Source organism: Balaenoptera physalus (assembly GCF_965194825.1).
Source record: "Balaenoptera physalus genome assembly, chromosome: X".
Lineage (NCBI taxonomy): Eukaryota > Metazoa > Chordata > Mammalia > Artiodactyla > Balaenopteridae > Balaenoptera > Balaenoptera physalus.
The window spans coordinates 43,252,342-43,280,156 of record NC_138903.1 but is presented as its reverse complement, the minus strand read 5'-3'; the positions used below and the strand labels follow the sequence as shown (position 1 = coordinate 43,280,156).

General features: G+C 47.1%; 1 protein-coding gene across 7 annotated transcripts; it reads right to left on the bottom strand.

The window, feature by feature from the left end:
- Positions 1 to 3,912: 3,912 nt before the first annotated feature.
- Positions 3,913 to 25,892, bottom strand: WDR13 (WD repeat domain 13). Of its 7 annotated transcripts, XM_082446546.1 has the most exons (12): positions 25,736 to 25,892; positions 25,317 to 25,396; positions 24,401 to 24,641; positions 23,410 to 23,519; positions 23,167 to 23,297; positions 22,250 to 22,557; positions 21,346 to 21,526; positions 21,104 to 21,245; positions 20,070 to 20,188; positions 19,465 to 19,645; positions 15,949 to 16,126; positions 14,551 to 14,715 (listed from the first exon to the last, which is right to left on the bottom strand). In XM_082446546.1, exons 2-12 carry the CDS (start codon positions 25,355 to 25,357, stop codon positions 14,686 to 14,688), a joined length of 1,662 nt encoding a protein of 553 aa, XP_082302672.1. In that variant the 5' UTR covers positions 25,358 to 25,396; positions 25,736 to 25,892; the 3' UTR covers positions 14,551 to 14,685. The 7 variants fall into 7 exon arrangements, with proteins under 7 accessions (XP_082302673.1, XP_082302672.1, XP_082302670.1 ...); XM_082446547.1 differs by lacking the exons at positions 14,551 to 14,715; positions 15,949 to 16,126 and adding an exon at positions 3,913 to 3,937; XM_082446544.1 differs by having other exon boundaries at positions 14,551 to 16,126.
- Positions 25,893 to 27,815: the final 1,923 nt, after the last annotated feature.

The window sequence follows — 27,815 nt, the reverse complement described above, 5'->3', positions numbered from 1 at the left end:
AGTCTGAAATCAAGGTGCTGGTGGCAGGGCCATGTTCCCTCTGAAGGCTCCAGAGGAGGGTCCTTTCTTGCCTCTTCCAGCTTCTGGTGGGTTGCCTGCAATCCTTGGCGGTCCATAGCTTGCAGACACATCACTCTAATTCCTGCCTCCATCGTCACATGGCATTCTCCCTGTGTATGTATCTCTGTGCCTCTTCTCATCAGGAACCAGTGATTGGAATCAGGATCTACCTTAATCTAGTATGACCTCATCTTAACTTACATTTTTTAAAAAAAAATTAATTTATTTTCAGCTGCGTTGGGTCTTCATTGCTGCACACGGGCTTTCTCTAGTTGGGGCGAGCGGGGGCTACTCGTCGTTGCGGTGAGTGGGCTTCTCATTGCGGTGGTTTCTCTTGTTGCGGAGCACAGACTCTAGGCACATGGGCTGTAGGCACACGGGCCTCAGTAATTGTGGCTGGCGGGCGCAGGCTCAGTAGTTGTGGCACACGGGCTTAGTTGCTCTGCAACATGTGGGATCTTCCCAGACCTGGGCTCGAACCCGTGTCCCCTGCATTGGCAGGTGGATTCTTAACCACTGTGCCACTGGGGAAGTCCCTTAACTTACATCTTAATTACACCTGCAAAGATCTAATTTCCAAATAAGGTCACATTCACAGGTACCAGGGGTTAAGACTTGAATATATTTTGGGGGGCGGATACAATTCAACCCACAACACCTTGTTTTGGCTCAAGATGCCTCATTGATCAATGCTAATGATTATTGACAATAATTTTTTTTGCCACACTATGCAGCATGCAGGATCTTAGTTCCTTGACCAGGGATTGAACCCATGCCCCCTGCAGTGGAAGCATGGAGTCCTAACCACTTGACCGCCAGGGAATTCCGACAATAATTTCTAATTTTCCCTGAGCACTTGCCATATTGCAGGCACTAGGCTATGTACTTTATATGCATTATCTCATGTGATTCTCTCCTTCCACCATAGACACTATTATTATCCCCATTTAATTGATGAGGAAACTGAGGCCTAGTGAGGTGAAGCAACTTGCCCAGTGTCTTATTTAGTTAGTGGTAGATTATAATTTCCAAAAATGGTCACAGCAATATTTCTGGCCCCATATGCCTTTCCAGAACCTTGTCGCTATCCATCAAGAAGCAGAACCTTTTATCTTCTCCCTCTGAACTTGGGCAGGACCTTGTGACTGCCTCAATGAATAGGAGATGTTGGAAGTGACACTATGTAACTTCCAAAACTGGTCATGAAAGGTGATACAACTTCCACCTGCCTCTCTCTCACAGGGCTTGGCCTTGGAAGCCAGCCACCATGCTGTGAGGAAGCCCAAACCAATCACATGGAGAGGCCCAGGCTGCAACCAGCATCAACTGCCATGCGTGTGAGCGAGGGAGCCTTCAGACGATCCAGCCCCTGGCCTTCAAGTCTCCCAGCTGAGGCCCCAGACAAGGAGGAGCAGAGATAAGCCATCGTCACTGAGGTGCTCTGTCTGAATTCCTGACCCACAGCATACAACTGGGAAGTTCAGGTGTAGTTTGACTTTGGACAAGGCTGGATCCAGGGGCTCAGATAATACCAACAAGACTCAGAATCCCGGCATTCCTCAGCTTTGCCTTCTCCATGTTGTCTTCATTTTCCAGCTGCTCCTGGGGTCCCCTGGTAACCTCTGGTTCCCCATATCAAGTGATGTTTTTGAAATTCATCCACGTTGTAGCAGGTATCAGTACTTCATTCCTTTTCATGGCTGAATACTATTCCATCATAGGGATAGACCACATTTTGTTTATCCATTCATCAGTTGACATGTCTCCTTAAATTTTACACTCTAGACACTTTGTTTGCCTCATCTTAGCCCTGGTAGGTGATTCCAGGAAGTAGTAAAGTCTAAAATGGGTATTTCTAATGGGCAGGTGGCTTCTCCTCCAATCACTGACTCAGAAACCCTGCTTCCTGACATCCCATGGCGCCACCATCTCTGTCACGCTGTGTAAGAGCTCTGCTGAGTCTTTAATTAAGTGTGTCAGTGGAAAGCAAACTCTGCACAAAAACATAGACAAACACTTATCCAGACTACCTGGAAGGAAAACAAGTATAAATTCTTTGCAAGTTTTAATTATAGTTTTAGAATGCAGTTTCATATTTTAAAATATATCCAGTAACTCATGGTTAATAAGAATTATTCAGTAGCTCTTTTGGGGGCTTTTAAAATGACACACATCTGTAATTAGCACAACTTCTAATATACAAATTGTAGCTGCTGACAAACTTAAACATGAAGATCTTTCCATTTTGGAAAGCTAAATATATCCCCCGTCTGTTTTCTCCACTTCACCCCACCCTTGAACTGAATTTATAAAGTTCTATTGAACAAATTTAACCAATAGTATTTGTACTAGCTATCTTTTGCTGTGTAACAAATTATCCCCAAAACGTAGTGGCTTAAAACCACAAACATTAATTATCTCGAACATTTTCAGAGGGGCAGGAGTCCAGGAGTGCCTTAGCTGGATAGTTCTGGCTCCAGTTCTCTCACAAGTTTGCGGTCAGGATGGTAGTTGGGGCTGTGGTCTCATCTGAAGTCTCATTTGGACAGAAAGGTCTGCTTCCAAGCTTACTTACAAGGCTGTTGGCAGGAAGCCTCAGTTCCTAATCACATGGACCCCTCCATATGGTCGCTTGATACAGCCTCACAACATGGCATCTGGCTTCCCACAGACAGGTGATCCAAGAGAGAGAACAGGCAGGAAGCTCCAGTGCCTTTTATGAGCCAGTCTAGGAAATTACATACTGTACATTTCACCAAATTCCATTCATTAGAAGTGAGCATACTCACTATACTATACTTAGACTATACTAAGTCTAGCATACTCTCAAGGGGAGGGGAATTCTCTGGAATGGAAGAGTGTCGAAGAATTCATGGACATATTCTAAACCCACCACATTAACATATTACAAGCTTTCTTTAATAATTTTCTGATGAAAGATGATATGGAACCTAGTATATCTTGTACATAAGCCACAGGCAGTGCAAGTAGGATCCCTGCTCCGGGCCCTGAGATGCAGGGGCCCCCATGCTTTGGAGTGGCTTCCTCAAGGTGGCTTAAAACCCTGTCTGGTGGCTGGGACTGGCCGGGGCAGAAGTACCATTTGAGTGAGGTCCTGGTCTGGACCAGGACCCACATGGGCCCTGATCCCTATTTTTCCTTTTTGAAGGTGCTCTCTCTTACCCTTTACCCTATGTATAGGGTCAGACAGATGCCCTGATGAGCTCTGGTACTTATACCTATAGGGCTGTCCCAGAGCTCTGTGGCCACTTCTGGGCTGGGGCGTGGGGCTGGCAAGTAGATCGCTCCTGCTGACTGGTGTGGCATTTCTTTCATAAGATCTTATGAGACTGGGGCATCAGAATGGTGGCAACAGCCTGATTTTGACTGACTCTCACTCATGTTTTTTATAGGCCAAGTTCAAGGCTCTAGGCCTGAACATTCAGTGCCAGCCGTTGGGCTTGAGTTGCATGTGTATCAGCTCTCACCATGACTATTCCAACTGTGGGACTACCTCCAGTCTAGGGCACCTAAAGGTGAAGAGGTGGTGGCAGGTGCCTTTACCTTGTATGGCACCCAGGGCCGTCATTCCCTCCACAAGCTCTGCACCAGGTGTCAAGCAGTCCTCTGGGCCATGTCCACTTCCTGCTGGGACTTTCAAGACCATTGCTCCACAACTCCAATGGGGTCTCTTGGCTCATCAATGTGGTGACGTCATGCTCCCCAGGTCGGTCTCAAGCCATGCCAGATGAAGAATGGACATTCTTTGTACAATTGGGACTTCTGCCATGGGCACCTTTCTTTCCTCCCCCCTGGTGGTGGTGAGTGGAAGGCAGGGGCGCAGTCAAGCTTGCAATAGATCTCATTCTAGGATGCACTGATTATTGTTCAAAGAGTTCAGGAGAAGACGTGGTTAGAAGTTATCTTGTTCTACCTTTATGCTATAAAATTCCAAACAGAAAATTTAACATGACCAGAAAATGAAGTATTATTCACATTTCCCCACATCCTCTGTGTAAGGCTTGCTTTTGTGGTTCCTATCAACAAAACACAGTAACTTCTGTACGAGGAGTCACTGGAAGCCAGTATTTATGGGCAGGCCAATGGATGATGCAATGTCCCAAGTAAGATGTAACCAGCATTAAATAAATGGTATTAGGGAACTGCGGAGGCAAGAGATCTATATTTTTCCAGTACAAACAGGTTCTAAAGAGCCATGGCATTGTGAGTAATAATGGCGTTGCTACCTTCTTGTGGTGGAAGATGAAATTAGCCAGGAATGGCACTGTGAGATAATAGAAAATATATATTGTTTCTGCCCCGATTCCTGACACAGAGCTCCTGAAACCCTTGTAAATTCATACGTGATAAGAGCAATAGCAGCATCCTTTATTTTACTGAGGTGGCTCTGGGTGGGCTCCTGGATGGTCACCAGAAAGACCAAGCCATGATTAGAAACTTGGAGTTTTCCCCATCCTCCAGAGAGGGGAGAGGGTTGGAAATGGAGTTAACGATCAATCATGCCTACGTGAGGAAGCCTCCATAAAATCCCAATAGCATGGAGCTCCAGGAGCTTCTGGGTGGGTGAACACATCCACACACCAGGAGGGTGATGCACCCCAACTCCACAGGGACAGAAGCTCCTGCACTAGGGACCCTCCCAGACTTCACCCTATGTATCTCTTCATCTGGCTGTTCATCTGCATCCTTTATCATGTCCTTTAATAAATTGGTAAATGGAAGTATTTCCCTGAGTTCTGTGAGTTGCTCTAGCAAATTAACCTGAAGAGGAGGTTGTGGGAACCTCCAAGTTTCAACCAAATCAGACAGAACTTGTGGGTAACCTGGGGACCTACTACTTGCAGCTGGCATCTGAAGTGGGGTGAGGGGCAGTCTTGTGGGCCTGAGCCCTTAACCTGTGGGATCTGATGTGCTCTACAGGTAGACAGTGTTAGAACTGAGTTCAATTGTAGGACACCCAGCTGATGTCACAGAGAATTGCTTGGTGTGGGGAAAAAACCCCACACATCTGGTGTCAGAGGTGTTGCGAGTGTTCTGTGTGAGTAGTAAAGGAGACACATTGGAAAGAGAAACACAAAAGGAGGTGGAAAACTTGGTTTTTCCCTACATGGGAGGTGAAAAATGGTTGTTTTTCCTTTTTAGGCATATTTGACAATAAAGAACATAAGGAGATGGTTCCTGGACCTAAGAGGAAGAGATGGAGCCTGGACACACAGGGATTATTCAGGTGTATTGACTGGACAATAAACGAATACATAAATACCTCTTCTCTATACTTTTTTCTAAATCTTCATCAATAAATCATAATACTTCATATGGATCCATGATTTTACTACATTTTTATTCAAATTATTCATATAGACAGAGGCCTTGCAAAAAATATTTGTCTGTGGTCCCACACACCTTATGTTTTTAATTTATTTTATTTTTAAAATGTATATTTATTTATTTGTTTGTTTATTTATTTATTTTTGGCTGGGTTGGGTGTTCGTTGCTGCACGCAGGCTTTTCTCTAGTTGCGGCGAGCGGGGGCTACTCTTCGTTGCAGTGCGCGGGCTTCTCATTGCGGTGGCTTCTCTTGTTGCGGAGCACGGGCTCTAGGCACACGGGCTTCAGTAATTGTGGCACGCGGGCTCAGTAGTTGTGGCTCGAGGGCTCTAGAGCGCAGGCTCAGTAGTTGTGGCACACGGGCTTAGTTGCTCCTTGGCAGGTGGGATCTTTCCGGATCAGGGATCAAACCCGTGTCCCCTGCACTGGCAGTCAGATTCCTAACCACTTCGCCACCAGGGAAGCCCCACACACCTTAGAGGCAGCCTCTAAGATGGTCCCCAATGACCCCCGCCTCCTGGTGCTCATGCCCTTGTGTCATCTCTTCCCCTTGAGTGTGGCCTGGATTTACAGAGTCACTTCTAACAAATAGAATAAGGCAGAAATGATGGAACATCACCTCAGGTTAGTTTATAAAAAGACTGCAGCTTCTGTCTTAGGTGCACTCTCTCTCACTTGCTGGTGCTCTCTCTCGCTCTCTTTTTCCCCTCCCTCAACTGGAGCCCAGCCAATATATAAAGAAGTCCAGGCTATCCTGTGAGGGCCACATGGAGGAGAGAGGCCCTGGAGGGGCTAGCTGCAAAAGGTACAGACTAACAAACCAGATACCCTGTGGTCAGATCATAAAGGCAAATCCCCAATCATTGCTGCCATCGATGGGCAATAACTTGGTTACAAAAAGCCGAAAACATTTAACACACAGCTGGGCAGGCAGTGTGGCCTGGCCTCGGCTATCTATTTTTCTTTATTTGACCCCCTGCAAGGAGCAGGGTGACATGAAGTAAAATTTTCTTCTTCCTGCACTTTTGTTATTGACTGCTGCTGGAATAGCCCTTCTAAAACTCACACTTATCTCTTTGCTGTCCTGCTCAAGAAGCCACAGTGGCTCCCTCCTTGCTGTTATCACATGGATCCCACTGATCATTTCCTCAGCTTCCGAGTCAGCCAGTCATCTGTCCAGATATGCATTGAGGCCACGGCACTGTGTGTCACAATCATCAAAAGCAAGGCCAGAGGTGACCTCTGCTCTGAGGCTGCACCACTGGATGGATTTTAGGGGTCGCTGGGAATGCTGGTTTCCTGAGGGCAGAGGTTTTACCTGTTTTGTTCCCTGTTAAATCCTGGCACTGTGCCTGGCACACTGTAGAGGCTCAGGCAATATATGTCAGAAGAATGAATGAACTGACTCCCCAACTCTCAACTGGGTCTGGAGGAAACTGAGGCACAGAGTGGCGAGGTGACTGGCTCAGGACCATGGATTAAAAAACTCGGTCCCCAGTTGCTCACCCAGTGGCCAGCCATTTCTTTCCCAGCCCCTCTCCTCAGGCCTCTCCTGGCAGTGGTAGATGCGGATGTGCACCACCCAGACCCTCTTTCAAGGAAGCGCTGGCAACAGCTGTCAGCTTGGCAGGGTGGGCCTCCGCTGCTGAGAGCCACCTCCCTGAGGTCAAGCCCTGCCCGGGCCAGCCCACATCTGGTGACCCAGCGAGGCTGAGATGCGAAGCCCAGCATTTCCTCCCAACAGGGGGCGCTCTGATGAGCAGACCACTGCGCCACCAGGGAAGTCCCTGTTTTTTGTTTTTATAACTTGAGGGTTTCTTGTGGTTCAGTAATAGAGCAGTGCACATCTTTTTTAGTCAGACGAGGCTGTGAGGTAGAATTTGACCATCAGTGACTTCTTCTTTTGAATAAGCACCTGAAAATGGACCTTGTGGGAGGTGGACGCTCATAGATGCAGAGAGCAGATTGGTGGTTGCCAGAGGTATGGTGGCGGGAGTGTGAAATGGGTGAAGGGAGTCAAAAGGTACAAACTTCCAGTTATAAAATAAATAAGTCATGGGGATTTAATGTACAGCGTGGCAACTATAATAATACTGTAATATTATAGTAATACTGTTAATAATTCTGTATTGCATATTTGAAAGTAAATCTTTCTTTAAAAATATTTATTTGGCTGTGCCAGGTCTTAGTTGCAGCATGTTGGATCTAGTTCCCTGACCAGGGATCAAACCCAGGCCCCCTGCATTGGGAGTGCAGTCTTAGCCACTGGACCACCAGGGAAGTCCCCTGAAAGCAAATCTTAAAAGTTCTCATCACAAGAAAAAAAAAACTGTAACTATATATGGTGATGAATGTTAACAAGACCTATTGTGGTGATCATTTCACAATTTATACAAATATCAAATCATTATATTTTATTATATTTACACCTGAAACTAATATAATATAGTACGTCAAGTATACCTCAATTTAAATTTTTAAAAAAATTTTTCAGCTGTGCTGCACGGCATGCGGGATCTTAGTTCCCTGACCAGGGATGAACCCGTGCCCCTGCAGTGGAAGCGTGGAGTCCTAACCACTGGACCGCCAGGGAAGTCCCTAAAAAACAATTTTTTTAAAAAACACGGACCTAGGGTTGTCAAGATCTAATAGGTACGTTAAACATTGTACCTGTGGCCACTCATATTCACTGCAAGAGAGAACACCCAAGGCCATGAGAGTATCCCTCTTTGAGTCCAGGATAGGAAAACAAGTAGACCACTTCCTCTATTTTGCTGCATTTTCCACTAAACCTAATTTATAAGCCTATTTCATATTTTTAATGTCTGGTGTGAAGACTGCTCAACTTGATCCAACCATATGGATAAGTTGGCAAGGATTCAATTGGCTGTCTTCTATTTCTTTAGCTAAAGGTCTGGTCTCTGTTATATGGACTATAGAAATTCATGACTGTTATATTTTCAATGTTGATCATGCCCTGGATCAATAAAAAGGGTCCTTTTTAACTGCTTAATGCTTTTTTCCTTAATTTTATCTTGAATTTATATTGCAACTACTGTTTTCTCTGCCTTTACTTTTCTCATACAGTTTTACTCATTGTTTAAAGCAATCTTCCTGAATCATTTTGATTTAGACATTATTTGGTTGATTTTTGAATTTTTACTCAACCTGCATGCCCTTGTCACTTAATGTATGGACTTTAATCCATTAATGTTTATTGTCAGAAAGTGAAATTCTGTGTTGTTTTATGTTTTCGGTATTTTTATTTTAAATTTAGTGGGAGATTTTTGAATGAAATTGATATGAGCTAAAGTCTTTTTTTTTTTAATTATTAGCACCTTTAATTATTATTTATTTATTTTGGCTGTGTTGGGTCTTCGTTTCTGTGCGAGGGCTTCCTCTACTTGCGGCAAGCGGGGGCCACTCCTCATCGCGGTGAGCGGGCCTCTCACTGTCGTGGCCTCTCCCGTTGCGGAGCACAGGCTCCAGACTCGCAGGCTCAGTAGTTGTGGCTCACGGGCCCAGTTGCTCTGCGGCATGTGGGATCTTCCCAGACCAGGGCTCGAACCCGTGTCCCCTGCATTAGCAGGCAGATTCTCAACCACTGCGCCACCAGGGAAGCCCGTTTTCGGTATTTTTAATGCCTTCTTGGTATTTCCTTAGTGGTCTACCTTTTGTTATGGAATCATTTTTCATTCTTTTTCAAGTGATTTGAAAGTTCTCTTTCCTGTCTTTAATTCAACTTGATTATCATTAAGTTTTTTAAAAAAAAACTTAGTTGAATCTACATTTATCTAATTATCCGCAGCAGAAATGAAAGAATATCTATTCATTTCTTCTCTCCCTTGTGAATGGAGTGTGAACACTCCTATGGTCATAAGACAAGTGTCTGAACACTTAGGGTAACAGACAGGGATGTGGAGTCCCATGAGTCATGTGCAGAGCACTTTGAAAACAGGTCAAACAGACTGGGTATAGACACTCCTGGTGTAACACAGACTGTGGTATGAACACTTCTGGAGTCATACAGACTAGGGTGTCGACATGCCTCATGTCACAAAGACTAGAATGTGGACACTCTTGCATACATATGTACTAGGGTAGGGACCTCCTGCAGTCACACAGATTGGGGTGTAGACACTTTGGGGGTCATACAGACTGGAGTTTGGACACATGTGGTCATGCAGACTAGGTCGTGGAGACTCCTTGGCTCACACAGAGTCAGGTATGGATCATGGGAGTGTCTGTGTTCCAGCCTGTGACTCCACTAGAATCTACATTTATCTCTGTGAACAGTTTGGTCCACATTGCTATCTCCCACCCCATTATATCTGACTGTAATCTGTATTTCACCAGTAGTGACCACTTTGAAGTCCTTATAAGTTCAGTAGTTTTCATCCCCTATATTTGAATTTAGACAAGAAGGCCATTAATGCCAGAGTATTTTCCATAAGCCCAGGTTTGAAGTCTTAACCAAAGGGGCACAGATGGTGAAAGACTTAACAATGGTCCAAGTTCAAGGTCAGAAGATAGGGCATGGATAATGGACTAGTTACATGCTAGGGTCCGTGCTCTAAAAGAGTACTGATGGTGAAATTACTAACCTTGTTTAAGGTCAGGCCAGAGGGGCAATAACAGTGCTAGCCTTATCAGAGGCCCCAGTGGAAGGCAACACTGCCAGAGGGGAACTGACAGTGGAAGAATTAACAGGGACTGTGGTTCAAAATCAGATAAGGGGAGCATTGATGGTAGAAGAGTTTACACACAGGGTTCAATAACAGACGAGAAAATCACTGATGGTGGAATAAAGAGACCCAAATTTGGGGTTATGTAAGAGGGGCCGGGATTTCTTTAATTAGTTAACAATCGTTCTGTTTGATTATCTAGACAGAGAGATGTTGATGTTAGAATACTTAGCAAATGATTGAACTCAGACTAGAGGGGCATTAAGAGTTAACAGAGGCCCTGGTTTAGGGTCAGACCAGAGAAACAGAGATGGAGACAATTGAATAAATATCTGGGTTTGAGCTAGGTCAAGAGAGGAACAGATTCTAGAATAGTTAACAGAGCCCAGGGTTTGAGTTCAGATTCCAGGAGCACTGATGTTGAAAGAAATAACTGTACAAGTTCAATGACAGACTCACAGGCTACTGGTAACAGAACAGTTATCAGAGGATCAGGTTTGAGGCCAAATCACGGGGGAGTTAATGGTGGTATATTTAACAGAGGTTTGAGGATAGGCCTGGAGTGGAGGGATTTAAATGGCTGTGTTGGATAATTAGACCAGTAGATCATTGAATTTGGAAGAGTAAACATCAGACAGATGAGAGAGCAAGGATAGTGGAAGACCTTTGATAAGGAAGCAGGATGACATTGAAGGTGGAATGACAATAAAAGAGACCCTGGTTTGAGAATAGACCAGCAGGACATTGATGTTGCAGCAGTTAATAGTGGACTAGGTCTGAGGTCAGACCAATGGAGCACTGTGGCTTAAGAGTTAAAATGGCCTGGGTTCAAAGTCAGATCAGAAAGGATTGAAGGTTGAATAGTTAAAAAGAAGCCTAGGTACAACAGTGTAGGAGTCTTGGATGAAGAATTAATAAGAGGTCTGGGTTTGATTTGAGACTAGAGGGGCCTTTCAATTAGAATATGAAATGAAGGCCTGGGTTCAAGGTCATGCCAAAGGAGCAGTGACGGGAGGACACTTAACAGAGACCTTGTTTTTATGGCAGACCAGAAGGGCACTGATGGTGGAATTATTAATAGAGGAGGTCAAACCAGAGAGACTGGCATCTTGGAATAGTTCAAAATCAGATCGGAGGCTCCCTGACTTCAGACTATACTACAAAGCTACAGTAATCAAGACACTATGGTACTGGCACAAAAACAGAAATACAGATCAATGGAACAGGACAGAAAGCCCAGAGATAAACCCACGCACATATGGTCACCTTATCTTTGATAAAGGAGGCAAGAATATACAATGGAGAAAAGAAAGCCTCTTCAATAAGTGGTGCTGGGAAAACTGGACAGCTACATGGAAAAGAATGAAATTAGAACACTCCCTAGCAGCATACACAAAAATAAACTCAAAATGGATTAAAGACCTAAATGTAAGGCCAGACACTATCAAACTCTTAGATGAAAACATAGGTAGAACACTCTATGACATAAATCACAGCAAGATCCTTTTTGATCCACCCCCTAGAGAAATGGAAATAAAAACAAAAATAAACAAATGGGACCTAATGAAACTTAAAAGCTTTTGCACAGCAAAGGAAACCATAAACAAGATGAAAAGACAACCCTCAGAATGGGAGAAAATATTTGCAAATGAAGCAACTGACAAAGGATTAATCTCCAAAATTTACAAGCAGCTCACGTAGCTCAATATCAAAAAAACAAACAACCCAGAGGGGGGGAAAAAAAAACCCAATCCAAAAATGGGCAGAAGACCTAAATAGACATTCCTCCAAAGAAGATATACAGATTGCCAACAAACACATGAAAGAATGCTCAACATCACTAACCATTAGAGAAATGCAAATCAAAACTATAATGAGGTATCATCTCACACTGGTCAGAATGGCCATCATCAAAAACTTTACAAACAATAAATGCTGGAGAGGGTGTGGAGAAAAGGGGACCCTCTTGCACTGTTGGTGGGAATGTAAATTGATACAGCCACTATGGAGAACAGTATGGAGGTTCCTTAATAAACTACAAATAGAACTACCATACGACCCAGCAATCCCACTACTAGGCATATAACCTGAGAAAACCATAATTCAACAAGAGTCATGTACCACAATGTTCACTGCAGCTCTATTTACAATAGCCAGGACATGGAAGCAACCTAAGTGTCCACTGACAGATGAATGGATAAAGAAGATGTGGCACATATATACAATGGAATATTACTCAGCCATAAAAAGAAACAAAATTGAGTTATTTGTAGTGAGGTGGATGGACCTAGAGTCTGTCATACAGAGCGAAGTAAGTCAGAAAGAGAAAAACAAATAGAGTATGCTAACACATATATATGGAATCTAAGAAAAAAAAAAGGTTATGAAGAACCTAGGGGTAAGACAGGAATAAAGACACAGACCTACTAGAGAATGGACTTGAGGATATGGGGAGGGGGAAGGGTAAGCTGTGACAAAATGAGAGAGTGGCATGGACATATATACACTACCAAACATAAAATAGATAGCTAGTGGGAAGCAGCCGCATAGCACAGGGAGATCAGCTCGGTGGTTTGTGACCACCTAGAGGGGTGGGATAGGGAGGGTGGGAGGGAGGGAGACGCAAGAGGGAAGAGATATGGGAACATATGTATATGTATAACTGATTCACTTTGTTATAAAGCAGAAACTAACACACAATTGTAAAGCAATTATACTCCAATGAAGATGTTAAAAAAAAAAGATAAGAATAAGTCCAAAATAATTATTAAATAAACATACTACTGTTCTCTACTTTTTCAATAAAATTTAAGATTTAAAAAAAAATCTACATACAACAAATGCTAGAGAGGGTGTGGAGAAAAGGGGACCCGCTTGCACTGTTGGTGGGAATGTAAATTGATACAGACACTATGGAGAACAGTATGGAGGTTCCTTAAAATCTAAAAATAGAACTACCATACGACCCAGCAATCCCACTACTGGGCATATACCCTGAGAAAACCATAATTCAAAAAGAGTCATGTACCACAATGTTCACTGTAGCTCTATTTACAATAGCCAGGACATGGAAGCAACCTAAGTGTCCACTGACAGATGAATGGATAAAGAAGATGTGGCACATATATACAATGGAATATTACTCAGCCATAAAAAGAAACAAAACTGAGTTATTTGCAGTGAGGTGGATGGACTTAGAGTCTGTCATACAGAGTGAAGTAAGTCAGAAAGAGAAAAAGAAATACCATATGCTAACACATATATATGGAATCTTAAAAAAAAAAAAAAGGTTCTGAAGAACCTAGGGGCAGGACAGGAATAAAGACGCAGACGTAGAGAATGGACTTGAGGACACAGGGAGGGGGAAGGGTAAGCTGGGACAAAGTGAGAGAGTGGCATGGACTTATGTATACTACCAAATGTAAAATAGCTAGCTAGTGGGAAGCAGCCGCATAGCACAGGGAGATCAGCTCAGTGCTTTGTGACCACCTAGAGGGGTGGGATAGGGAGGGTGGGAGGGAGATGCAAGAGGGAGGAGATATGGGGATATATGTATATGTAGAGCTGATTCACTTTGTTACAAAGCAGAAACTAACACACCACTGTAAAGCAATTATACTCCAATAAAGCTGTTAAAATAAAAATCAGATTGGAGGGCCTTGATCTTAGAATAGTTAACAGAAGTCTCCACTCCCAGTCAGACCAGAGGGCTGATGATGGTGGAACAGTTTATAGAGGTCAGGGCAGAAGGGCACCAGCAGTGGAATAACTGAAAAAGCTCTGGGTTTTGGTTGAATGAGAAGCCTATCATGTTGGATTAGTTAAGAGATACCCATGTGAAACTTCAGATCAAAGGGGGTCTTGAAGGAGTAAAAGCTAACAGAGCCCGAATTTGAGGTCAGACCAGAAATGTCTTGATGATTCTAGAGTTCAAAAAGGCCCGGTTGGGACTTCCCTGGTGGTGCAGTGGTTAAGAATCTGCCTGCCAATGCAGGGGACACGGGTTCGAGCCCTGGTCCGGGAAGATCCCACATGCCGTGGAGCAACTGAGCCCATGTGCCACAACTACTGAGCCTGCGCTCTAGAGCCCGCAAGCCACAATTACTGAAGCAGGCGTGCTTAGAGCCCGTGCTCCGCAACAAGAGTAGCCCCCACTCACCGCAACTATAGAGAGCCCACATGCAGCAACGAAGACCCAACACAGCCAAAAATAAATAAAATAAAATTAAATAAATAAATTAATTTAAAAAGGCCCAGTCAGAGCAGAAAGCCAGTGATAGTGGGATATTAACTAGAGGCCCGCATTCAAGGTTGGACCAAAGAATAGTCAGCAGAATTTCAGTTCTAGATAAGACCAAAGGGGTATTGATGGTGGAGTGGTTAAGAGTTCCAGATCTGATGTTAAATCAGAGGCACAGTGATGACGGACAAGTTAACAGAGGTCCAAGTCTGACCAGTAAGTTTATTTTTTTATTATTTGCTCTTTATTTATTTCCCCTTAGGTTGTAAGTCAAGAAAATCATGATGATGAATTTAAAGCAGAAGGTCAACTCTGTTACCTCAAAATTTCGCAAGGAGGAAGTCCCCCAAATCATGTATAACAACATCTGTGATCAGCCATCTTGAATCCAGATGCAATGAAGACATGAAAAATGTGAAGAAAAGAAGAAAGTATTAGAGAAAAATGAGGCTCCCCCAAATTATCTTGTGATCTGCATCTTTTTGGTGCGCCATACTGTGCAGAAAAGAGTTAACGGCAGGCCTGAATTGCTGTCTTTGGAAAGGCCTGCTTCAAGGGGGGCCCTTGGCTGGCATCTGGAAATTTAGATTCCAGGAAGATTCCCACCACTCTCTAATTGATAAGAGTGACCCACTGTGCCTGAACTGTTCGTCCAAGCACTGTGGTTTATGCTAAACACCTGCTTTCCTTCAGGGAGTCTGGGAGTTGGGTATGTGCCAGGCAGAGGGTGCTTACATGACCAACCCCCAACAGAAACCATGGGCAGAGTCTCTAACAAGCTTCCCTGGTTCACAGTGTTTCACATGTGTTGTCACAACTGAGGGAATTAAGGGTGTCCTGTGAGGCTTCACTGGAAGATGACCCTTGGAGGCTTGTGCCTGTTTCCCCTGGACCTCACCCCATGCGCCATTTCCCTTTGCTAACTGTGCTCTGTATCTTTTTGGTGTAAAAATCATAGCCATGTATACAACCATATGAGGAGACTGAGAATCCTCCTAGCAAATCACTGAGTCTGTGAACAGTCCAGCTCTCTGGACTATCACCACCATCTCATCACCATTTACCTTAAGGTCTGTCAGATGGAAGTACCAGATAGAAATGCTTCTGGCTACAAGTAACCGCACTGTCCAATAACAGTGGCTTGAATGAACAAGAGGTTATTTTCCTCCCTCAACAAGACTGCTGGTGTTAGGTCAGCAGCTCAACAATGTTGGGTCAGGTCAGGGTCTCTGTGACTCTGTGGATTGACCCTGAGGTCTCAAGACGGTAGCTACACTTCCCATTGATACATCTGGATGCGGCAGCCTATGGAGCTGGAGGGAAGGGAGCAGTTGGAGCAAGAGGCTCTTTGATACCCTGGAACTTTGACATTTCCTGGTGACTCAGGTCATTGACAAGGGATTTGGGTTATCTATCTCCCTGTCTACACCCCAAGCTTTCTGTCCTCACTCAGGGCTCCTCTCAAATACTGAACATTACTCTGTGTTCCCTGAACTGTTCCAGGCCTTGAATTTGGGCCCTGGGTGGGCATGGGAGGAGCTAGGGGTGGTCTGGAGTTTCTCTGGGGTGGAGAGAGATCCCCCATCCCTTTCCTCCCACAACAGGAGCCACTACCTCAGCCTCAGGGTCCATAGTTGCTCTGCACCGCCTTGGCGCTCTCAACACCTCTGCTCCCTGCTTGCGGAAAACAACCAACGCACCGACAGGTGTGGGGCCCAGGGTGTGGCTGGCCCGGGGGTTGGGGGAGCCTGGGAGCCTCAGCCTCCCTGAGGAGCCAGCGGAGTCCTGCAGACTAATAGGATGAAACCCCTGTGGTAGAAGCCAACATTCCCTACCTCAGCCCCTCCGCTGCCACCACCCTGGTGCAAGTCCCCATCACTGCTCACCTCAACTACTGCAGGGTCTCCTGACTGATCCCCCTGCTCAAGCTCCCCCATCTCAGTCTGTTCTCTTCACAGTGCCCACAAGGATCCTCTCACAGCCAAGTGAGATCATGTCCCTACTCTGCTCAAAATGTTCTGGTGACTCATGCCTCACTCAGCAAAAATGCTCAAGTCCTCACTGTGGCCCCCAAAGCCCTCCAGGATTGGGCCTGTCCAACCTCATCTCTTACCAAACCTTAATCTAGCCACACTGGCCTCTACAATGGTCCTCCTGGCACACTCCAGCCTTGGTGCCTCTGAACTGCCTTTTCTCTACCTATGATATTCTTCTCCCTCACACACTATGGCTCTCTCACTTCATTCAGGTCTTTGTTTAAATTTCACACTGTCAGAGACCGCAAATAGCCAAAGAATCTTGAGAAAGAAAAACGGAGCTGGAGGAATTAGGCTCCCTGACTTCAGTCTACACTACAAAGCTACAGTAATCAAAACAGTATGGTACTGGCACAAAAACAGAAATACAGATCAGTGGAACAAGACAGAAAGCCCAGAAATAAACCCACGCACCTATGATCAATTAATCTACAACAAAGGAGGCAAGAATATACAATGGAGAAAAGAGAGTCTCTTCAATAAGTGGTGCTGGGAAAACTGGACAGCTACCTGTAAAAGAATGAAATAAGAACATTCTTTAACACCATACACAAAAATAAACTCAAAACGGATTAAGGACCTAAATGTGAGACCGGATACTATAAAACTCTTAGAGGAAAACATGTGCAGAACACTCTTTGACATAAATCGCAGCAATATCTTTTTGGTTTCACCTCCTAGAGTAATGAAAATAAAAACAAAAATAAACAAATGGGACTAATTAAACTTAAAAGCTTTGGCACAGCAAAGGAAACCATAAACAAAACAAAAAGACAACCCACAGAATGGGAGAAAATATTTGCAAACGATGCGACGGACAAAGGATTCATCTGCAAAATATACAAACAGCTCACACAGCTCAATATCAAAAAACAAACAACCCTTGGAGCTTCCCTGGTGGTCCAGCAGTTAAGACTCCATGCTTCCACTGCAGGGGGCATGGGTTCAATCCCTGGTCAGGGAACTGAGATCCCGCACACCATGTGGTGCGGCCAAAACAAACGAACGAATGAACAAACAACCCAATCAAAAAATGGGCAGAAGATCTAAATAGACATTTCTCCAAGGAAGACATACAGATGGCAAAAAAGCACATGAAAAGATGCTGATCATTGCTAATTATTAGAGAAATGCAAATCAAAACTACCATGAGGTATTACCTCACACCAGTCAGAATGGCCATCATCAAAAAATCTACAAACAATAAATGCTGGAGAGGGTGTGGAGAAAAGGGAACCCTCTTGCACTGTTGGTGGGAATGTAAATTGATACAGCCACTATGGAGAACAGTATGGAGGTTCCTTAAAAAACTAAAAATAGAACTACCATACGACTCAGCAATCCCACTACTGGGCATATACCCTGAGAAAACCATAATTCAAAAAGAGTCATGTACCACAGTGTTCATTGCAGCACTATTTAGAATCACCAGGACATGGAAGCAACCTAAGTGTCCATCGACAGATGAATAGATAAAGATGTGGCACATATATACAATGGAATATTATTCAGCCATAAAAAGAAACGAAACTGAATTATCTGTAGTGAGGTGGATGGACCTAGAGTCTGTCATACAGAGTGAAGTAAGTCAGAAAAAGAAAAATAAATACCGTATGCTAACACATACATATGGAATCTAAAAAAAAAAGTTGTTCTGATGAACCTAGGGGCAGGACAGGAATAAAGATGCAGAACTAGGGAATGGACTTGAGGACACGGGGAGGGGGAAGGGTAAGCTGGGATGAAGTGAGAGAGTAGCATTGACATATACACACTACCAAATGTAAAAGAGATAGCTAGTGGGAAGCAGCCGCATAGCACAGGGAGATCAGCTTGATGCTTTATGATGACCTAGAGGGGTGGGATAGGGAGGGTGGGAGGGAGGTTCAAGAGGGAGGGGATATGGGGATATATGTATATGTATAGCTGATTCACTTTGTTATAAAGCAGAAACTAACACACCATTGTAAAGCAATTATACTCTGATAAACATGTTAAAAAAAACCCAAAAAACAAAAAAAAACCCCATATGATCCAGCAATCCCATTCCTGGGCATATATCCAGAGAAAAAAACCATAATTTGAAAAGATACATGCACCCCCAATGTTCACTGCAGCACTATTTACAATAGCCAAGACACGGAAGCAACTTAAATGTCCACTGACAGATGAATGGATAAAGAGGATGTGGTACATATATACAATGGAATATTACTCAGCCATAAAAAAAGAATGAAATAATGCCATTTGCAGCAACATGGATGGACCTAGAGATTACCGTACTAAGTGAAGTAAGTCAGACAGACAAATATCATATGATATCACTTATATGAGGAATCTAAAACAATGATACAAATGAACTTATTTACAAAACAGAAACAGACTCACAGACTTAGAAAACAAGCATATGGTTACCAAAGGGGAAAGGTGGGAGGGAGGGATAAATTAGGAGTTTGGGATTAACATATATACACTTCTATACATAAAAAAGACAATCAACAAGGACCTAATGTAATACTCCAATATAAAATAAAAATTAAAGAAAAATAAATTTCACACTGTCAGGAACATCTTCCCTGATCATGACACCAAAAAGAGCCTAACCCTCCCCTCACTCCTGCACTCTATCCCCTGCCCTTTTTCCTCACAACACTCAGCTTTAGCTGACCTGTTATACATTTTTGTCTATTATCTGCCTGCCTCCACTAGAATGTAAGCCCCACGAGGGCAGCCATTCCTGTCAGTTTAAGTCACAGCTTGTACCCTCAGTGCCTAGAACAGGTCCCGGCACACAGTAGGTGCTCCACAATGTCTGTCCAAAGCGTGACTGTATAAAACACTTGAAGTGGTGCCTCTGACATGGCAGACGTTCATAAACGGTTGCTGAATGAATCCATCAATGAATCAATGCATGAAGGCATGAATGAGGAGGTGAACCCCATCCCATCTTGGGTCCTAGAGCTGCCCTCTCCCCCATCCCACCCCCAGAAGACCTGGGAGCCAGCCATCGGCACAACCACAGGAACTTTATTTACAAACACAAGGCTGGGGCCGGGTGGGAAGGTGGACAGGGGCAAGGCTGGAAGTCTCCTACTTCTGCTCCCGCCTCCAGACGATGACCATGCCGCTAGCATCGCTGGAAGCCAGCAGGCTCTCATCGCAGTTGAAGCTGACATCCAGCACGGGCGCGCTGTGGCCCTGCAGCTTGTTGACGGCGGCCTTGGCTGCCCGCTCCACGTCAAAGAAATGCACGCACATGTCCTCGCTACCCGTCACTGCCCAGATGAGAGAAGACCATCAGGAGGTGCTGCAGGAGGCAGCGGGGTGCCCTGCGTGTGAAGTCTCTGAGGCGTCTGAGGTGTTGAGGGATTTATGTCCAAGGTGTGAGGTCACGGGGCTGGGGGCTCTGGGGTGGACCAACCCTAGATGCAAGGTCATCTAGCTGTTTTGGCTCTGCGTCCAGAGTGTGAGGTCTCTGAGCTCTTTGTTGGCGGCGGGGAGGGGTCTGTGTCTTAGGCTGTGAGGTTTCTGGGCTGTTTGGGGGTCTGTGTTCAAAGTGTGAGGTTGCTGGGGCGGGAGAGTTCTCGAGGCCCAGGAAGTCAGGGCATTAGGATGTCGTGATAGCTGAGCCAGATCAGCACCAGCCCTGGTCCCTGCCCCTCCCTGGCCATCCAGACACCCTGACCCCCTGGGACTCACCCACACAGGCCCCCTGGCGGAAGGACATGAGGGGGCAGAAAATGCTGCGCACGGGGTGCGAGCTCTGCTCAATGGGGAAGCTTCTCTTCAGCTGCAGGGTCCCCTCGTTGTCCACCACCCTGAGAGGAGGAAGAGAGTGGGTCAGGGGGCAGCCTCAGCCCCAGAGGGGGACGAACGGTGGGCCAGTCTGTGTCCCCACCCCTGCACCTGAGGTCTTTTCAAGGTTCATGAAATCCAGTTTTGAGACGACTGCATAAACCTATAAAGCACGGGCTGGTGTATGAGTTAGTGACAGTTTGGAAACTGTATCTGTTGATACAAATGGGGAGCCTCTGTTGTTTAATTCACTAGTTTCTTTTCCTAAGGGTCCCTAAGAGATCCTGATTTAGGATGGGCACAAAGAGAGGGAATGACTGACCAAACTACAGCACCCCTGCACCGTGGAATACCACATGGCCATTCAAAGGAATGAACCCGAGCTACTGCAGGGAGCCTGGGGCATTTCCACAGGCAGTTTGGTGAGAAAAGCATTCCAGCGTGCAGCGCAGGCTGAGAACTGCATTTAGATGACAGATATAAGTGAGTGGGGATAGTAAAACTCCCAGCTTCAAAAAAAAAACAAAAACAAAAAAAGAAAGGAAGGAAGGGAAAGCAGGCCACTGCTCTAAGGGGACTCTAGTCTATTTTATGGCTCAGTTTGCTCATCTGTAAAATGGACATGATTACAGCACCCACCTCACAGGGTTGCTGTGAGGATTAAATGAGGGGATATGTATAAGGTACTTTGAACAGGGCCTAGCCCAGCAACTGCTACACACATGGTAGCTACTGCTATTACTATTACTGCTCCTATTGCATTACTGCTCCTATTGATGTCACCATTATCACATTATTACTATTATTAGGAGATCGGACCTCCCCCCTCAATGAAGTTAAGCTCCATGGCTTAGTCTGCTGGGGAGACAGGGCTCTCGTACCAGTCTGACAGAGGCGGCAGGCCCCCCACCTCCAGGCGGCCCAGAGAGGAGACCCACCTGTAGAGCAGCAGCTTGTTGAGGCAAGCATTGATGAGCAGCGAGGGGTCCCGGGCCTCGCGGCTGACCCAGGAGCGGGCGGAGATGCTGGTCACGGGGCTGCCCTCATGCACCACCAGACGCTTGGCTTTGGTCAGCTTCCCTGTGGCAGCAGAGGGAGGGGAGGCAGCGGTGAGGGCTGGGGCTATGCACCAGAAGGGTGAGAGTGTGAGCAGCCGGATGCAGGCCTAGTGTCTGCCTACCTGTGGCCATGTCGAAGAGGAAGGAGAAAACACTGCCACGGTCATCACCCGCCCAGAGCAGCCGGCCAGGGGCATCAAAGGACAGAGCGAGGACACGGCCTGTCAGCTTGCTGGAGCCACCCTTCACTTTCTTGCCCGTGGAGATGTTCATGACGTGCACGTTGTGCTTGGCATTCCCCACCTGTGGGTGAGACCTGCACACCATCACCCTGCTCCCAGCCAGTCCCTCCTTGAATCTGACCACAGCGGGGCTGCTGTCGATGGGACTGGCTGATCCCTACTGGACTCTCATCACAGTGAGGGTGGGCCGGCAGACTGGAAGGTGACTCAGGCCGGTAATCCTCCCCAGCCAGTCCCTCTTGCAATCTGACCAGAAGAGACAGCTGCTCCCAGAACTAAAGGGGCCTGCCTGGTCCTTCCTGGAGCCTTGACTATACTAGGGCGGCGGCTGCTGCTACAGCTGAAAGGATCCCAGAGCACGGGCTCACTGGGCCAGCTCCCCCTACTCCCCGCTCAGGACCAGGCCAGACTTTTCATTTCCTTCCCCTGCCCTCTGACTCTCTATCCGGGTCGGACCACCGTGACGCTGCCACGGAGATGAAACAAGGTTTCCGACTAGTAATCCTGCTCCCCAACCAGCAGCCCCTGCAGTTGGAAAACAGTAGGACTACTCCTGATGGGACCGTGACCCTACCCCCAGACCGCCCCCCATCCCCGGAGTCTACCACAGTGAGGCCATCCCAGACCAAGAACCACGTCCCCAGTTCTGCCCCATTTCCCTCTGAGTCTGGCCAGAGGAGGACAGAGGCGATGGACTAGAGGGGACCCCCTTATCCCGACTCCCTGCGACAGCCCTCCTGGCCCGGCATCCCGCCCTCGGCAAGGGGGTGCTCTGGAGCCTGACCACAGTGAGGTTGTTGTTGACCGGCTGGAAGGTGCAGCAGAGCAGTTCAGCGCTGTCGGGGTCAGGGATCTCCCGGATGCAGCGGCCGTCCTCAGAGGCCCAGATGCGCATGGTGGCATCAAGCGAGGTGGACACGAGGATGTCATTGGAGAGGGACCAGGCGAAGTCGGAGACCCCGCGGGTGTGGCCCCGCAGCACTCGGAGCACGGTGGGCGGGGCGGGCACCAGCTGGCACAGCGAAATGCTGCCATCAAGCGAGCAGCAGGCCAGGCGGTGCCGGTCGTCATTGGCGAAGCGCACCCTGGGGACTGCAAGGCCAAGGAGCCATTTGTGAGAGCTGCCACGCTCACCGAATGCTTTCATTTACAGAAGGTTCTGACGTGTGAGCCAAGGGCCGGGACCCACTGCACCAGGCACAGTGGCCTCAGCAAAGGGCCTTTCCTTGGCTGAGAAAGAGAGTTGGAACCCCAGAAGGCCCTCTGCCCAAAGCTCCCTAAATCTTGGCAGGTACTTTATGGATTGCAAATGACTTCTGCAATGCGAAAAGCCTTCTACATCTCAGTCAGCGCTTTACAGTTACCAAGGTCTTGGCAGTTTGCAAAACCCACTCTGCCCTTTGCAAGGGGATTTCTCCGCAGCAAAGGTTTTAAGCTCGTTCAAGCGACTCATGACCCCAGAAGCCTTCTGCAAAGTGCTCTTTTAAGCTGCTGAGCCCCTTTACGGTAGACAAAGTAACCAAGACTTTGCAGATCACTTTGCAGAGGGCTTTTAGGTTTTGCAAAAGGTATGATGAATAGCAATTCCTCCCTCAGAGGTGGGCCTGAGACTCTGCATTCCAAAAAAGGATGCACTGGGTGGTTGTCACCCAGTTGTTTGGGCAAATGCGTGGTGACGGGACCCACCATCCACTGGCTCACCTGCCTCATCCACGTGCTGGTCAAAAACATGGTACATGCCCGCAAAGGCGTAGTTCTCGCTCAGCGATGTGTCCCCGGCCATGGCTCGACTTGCTTCTGCCGCTGACGTGGGCACCACGCTGCCAGGGGGCCTAGGTCCCAACAGGAGTGAGGGGTGAGAGGAGGGAGGTACTAGCGTTTGGCCTGCCATTGCCCCGTGGCTCCTCTCCTCCTCACAAACCTTCAGCTGCCCCTGGTGCATACCTGTCCTCATAGACGGCACGGTTCATTTGTGCCTGCAGCTGGTAGGAGCCTCGGCTGACAGAGCGGCGGTGCCCACGGGCCCCCAGGGCCCGAGGGTCATCCTCGAAGTCCTGCAAACAGAGGGTCAGGGTAGGCACACCTTGCAAACAGCCCTCAAGAACCTATGGGATTTAGAGTTTTCAAAATATACCCAGAACCACGGGACTTCCCTGGTGATCCAGTGGTTAAGACTCTGCGCTTCCACTGCAGAGAGTCAGGGTAGGCACACCTTGCAAACAGCCCTCAAGAACCTATGAGATCTAGAGTCTTCAAAATATACCCAGAACCATGGGACTTCCCTGGTGGCCCAGTGGTTAAGACTCTGCACTTCCACTGCAGAGGGTGCAGGTTCGATCCCTGGTCGGGCAACTGAGATCCCGCATGCTGGAACCAGACCCCTTCTCACCCCTTCCACTGCCACCACCGTCACCTGGACTACTGTGGTGGCCTCTGCACTAGTTCCCCTGGTCTCACCCTTGCCCCTCTCAGCAAATACTTAACAAATGCTCTTTGAACAAAGAATGAACACTTTTCCCCCAGAAAACCACTCAGCTTTGTCTCTTGCCTCATTCAAGTCTCAGCTCAATTGTCACCTCCTCAGAGACGCCTTCCCTGAGCATCCCCATTAAAAATAGCTTCTCTCTGTCCCCAACACCTGTCCTGTTTCATTCCCAAAGTCAGCTTTATTTTTCCATGTTAGCACTCCTCACTACAAGCCATGGTAGTTATTCACTTGTTTACCTGGTTTGCTACGTTTATTGACCTACTTATCTTGTTTATTGCCTGTTTATCAACCTATTTATCTTATTGTCTGTTGATTTATCTCATACATTATCTCTTTTTGCCCTCTGCTCATCCTAAGAGCCAGGAACAGTGCCTGGAACAGAGCAGGTGCTCGACAAGTCTGTTGAGTGAATATATATGGAGGCAGGTGGCGTGGGGAGGAGCTCACCTCCATGCGGTCAAGGGTAGTGCGGCTGCTGCGGACGATGCTGTTGCTATAGGCACGAGCACTTCCTGGCTCAGAGAGGGGCCCGTAGCGCTGGCCCAGCAGCTGCCCACGCAGCCTCAGGTACTGCCGACGCAATGCTGGAGGGTGCCCAGCCTTGGCATTCTCCCGCAGTAGCTGGCTGCGCCGTCGGATATATTGTGTCCGAAACTGTGGAAACGTTGGTGTGCGGTACGCATTGTACCTGCAATGGCAGGAGGCAAGGCGGGCAGCAGGCACAGGACAGAGGGAATCAATCAGCTCAGGGGATAGGGAAGGAGAATGAAGTGTGTGGCAGTGATAGGTCAGGATGGCAAGTGATCAGCAGTGGTGATGGGGGTCTCTCTGGTGTTGTGATAAGGGTGTGTCCACAGTAATAATGGGCATGGCAATGAGGGCAGTGTGGGCACAATGGAGGCAGTCTGCAGTTCTGCTGGAATTGGTATGGGGTGACTGAGTCAGTGTAGACAATAATAGGGGCCAATCTGACATGGTGACGGGGGTTACTGTGGGGCAATGGTGGGGGTCAGTATGGCGATTGGGTCAGACCGGGGAAGTGATGGTAAGAGAAGTCCGGGGGCAAAAGTGGGGAACAGGATGTCACCAGCATGGGCTCTATCACCCACCCCCAACAAAGGCTCCAATACCACAGACTCTGCGCATGCCCACATGTGACTGCATTATCCTAGCATGCTGTTTAACGACCCTCGCTTGCCAGTCATTCCCTAAGGGCAAGCCCCACACCCTGCTACTGCGCATGCTCACCCCCAGCAAGCCCACTCAGCCGCGTAAGGCAAGTTCTCCGCCCAGCCTCACTTATCGCCATTGCGCATGCACCACAGTAACTTCCGCTCCCGCGAGCTTCGACCCCACGCCTCACCTCGCGTCTACTGCTAAGACCTGCTGCCACACCGCGGCCATTCCCCGGCCTCCTCTTCCGGCGCGTCCGCCCGCGGGAGCCTGCAGGACAAGGGCCTGGAATGTCAGCGTCTCAAGTGAAGAGATCTAGATCCGCCCCTTCCGCCAGGCGATCGTTGCCATAGACACCGACTCCCTCCAGTCCAGGATGTCACGAAATCCCACCCGGCTGTTAGCATGGTCACCACCCCAGTCCTGCCCTTCCCGGGCAGCGCCCGGATGATTCACAGCCGACCTGGCCCCGCCCCTCCCCGGTCACCATAGCAACGCCCCTCCTCCCGCCGCCTAGCAATCCTTGTTGGCATTCTCCACCCATCTTGCCCCCACCGCCCCCGCCTTCCCTTCTCGGGTCCAAGAGCAGGACCCGGGATCAGGGACCACCTCCGGGGCTGCCTCCCGCTCTTGGGCTCCCGGGGCGGCCCTGAAACCAGTGTCACCCTTCTCTCCTGTCTCTCTCAAGCTCCAGCAAGATGGCCGCCTGCTGCCAGGAAGAACTGCCGAGCGCAGAACAAATCGATAGGAATCCTTCCCAGGGCGTGGGAGAACCACGCAGGCGCATTAAGGGACAGTAGCTTCTGGCACAAGGATGGAGGCTCCGCCCTTTTAAGTTCTCTCCAGCCTCAGTCCCTAATGGCATTTTTTTGTGTACACAAGAACAATGTCCAGGGACCACAGGGACAGGGGCGAGTATGCGAATCACTCACTGAAAATCAGAAATATGACTTTGAAAAACAAAAAAAAAAGAAACGAAAGGACTTTTTTTGAAAGAGCGGTGTAAGCTGCTTTTTAGCAGCACAATCTTGGCCAAGCAAGATTTGAAGTGCAGAATAAAAAATAATCACACATGCAGAGGCCCCCAGAAAATTATCCAGTTCCTAGGTGACTGATGGGCCTTCAGACACGCCCAGAGTAAGAAGAGTCCTTTCTGTGTGTCTGTGTTGGGGTGGGCGGCTTGGATACTCCCAAGGAGCTTGGTCTGGGCGTGAGTCTCTGAAGGCAGAAGATATAAATAGGTACAACAAGCTTTGGGGTTTGGATCCCAGGAGGCTATCTGAAATCATCCTTATTTCAACTCCAACAAGAAGCTGCATCTCTATTCACCTTAAGGTGATCAGGATATACAATGTACAAAGTTGGAACACAATGTTTAGTAGCTTCCTTTCGGATCTTGACTTTGACACAATTCTCATTATTGTTCAGATTATTGTATGTGTTATAAAAATAGTGTTATTTTCACACTATTTTTAAAAACTTATTTTTAAAATAAATTTATTTATTTATTTTTTTGGCTGCGTTGGGTCTTCGTTGCCGTGAGTGGGCTTTTCTCTAGTTGCCGCGAGCGGGCTTCTCATTGCGGTGGCTTCTCTTTGTTGCAGAGCACAGGCTCTAGGCATGTGGGCTGCAGCAGCTGTGGCACGTGGGCTCAGTAGTTGTGGCTCGCGGGCTCTAGAGCGCAGGCACAGTAGTTGTGGCACACGGGCTTAGTCGCTCCGCAGCATGTCGGATCTTCCCGGACCAGGGCTCAAACCCGTGTCCCCTGCATTGGCAGGCGGATTCTTAACCACTGCACCACCAGGGAAGTCCCCACACTATTTTTATAATACAGTAACCTGAACAGTATTTTTTAAAGCAACCTTAAATGAGACACAGCCAAAAACGTATTGCCCTTTGTATTCTAACAAAAATAGACTACACTGTACTGTACTGATGCAGCAACCTCCCTTGTCCATGTAACTAAGCTATGGGTGGTCTTTTCAGGATATTGAACACCCTTTTGTTTCATGATTGCTAAATAAACTTTGCACAAACGTGTAACCACTAACATTTATTGGACAATGTGCTGGATACTGTTTAAGGTGATTTACATGTATTATCCACTTAATCCTAATAACTGAATGTTGTGGGTCCATTACTATCCCCATTTTACAGATGAGGAAACCTGAAGCCCAGGAAGTTCAAGGGTGACATTTTGTTGAACTGGACCCCTATTTGTGACCAGCATTGGGTTTACAGCTGGCCCTTGAACAACACAGGTTTGAACTCTGCGGGTCCACTTACACACAGATTTTTTTCAATAAATATTACAGTATTACACCATCTGTGGTTGGTTGAATCCGCATATGCATAACCGTGGATATGGAGGACCAATTATGGGATTTGAGCATCTGTGGATTTTGGTATCCATGGCAGGTCCTAAAACCCATCGGCCACAGACACCGATGAACAACTGTATTTCCAAGTTCTTTTTTTTTTTTTGCCATAAAGGATGATACAATCAATGCCTTTCCCATTCACCGTGACCCTCCCAGGACAGAACCCCACCCCTTCACCCCACCATTCAGCTTCCAAAGAAACGTGGTGGGGGGACTTCCCTGGTGGTCCAGTGGTTAAGACTCCACACTCCCAATGCAGAGGGCCCGGGTTCGATCCCTGGTCAGGGAACTAGATCCCGCATGCTACA

Coding starts and splice junctions, on each gene's coding strand:
- WDR13 (XM_082446544.1), bottom strand. CDS start 25,357: ATGGCCGCGGTGTGGCAGCAGGTCTTAGCAGTAGACGCGAG. Junction 24,642..25,316: donor GTCTTAGCAGTAGACGCGAG/GTGAGGCGTGGG, acceptor CTGCCATTGCAG/GTACAATGCGTACCGCACAC. Junction 22,558..23,166: donor CCAGCACGTGGATGAGGCAG/GTGAGCCAGTGG, acceptor TTGGCCTTGCAG/TCCCCAGGGTGCGCTTCGCC.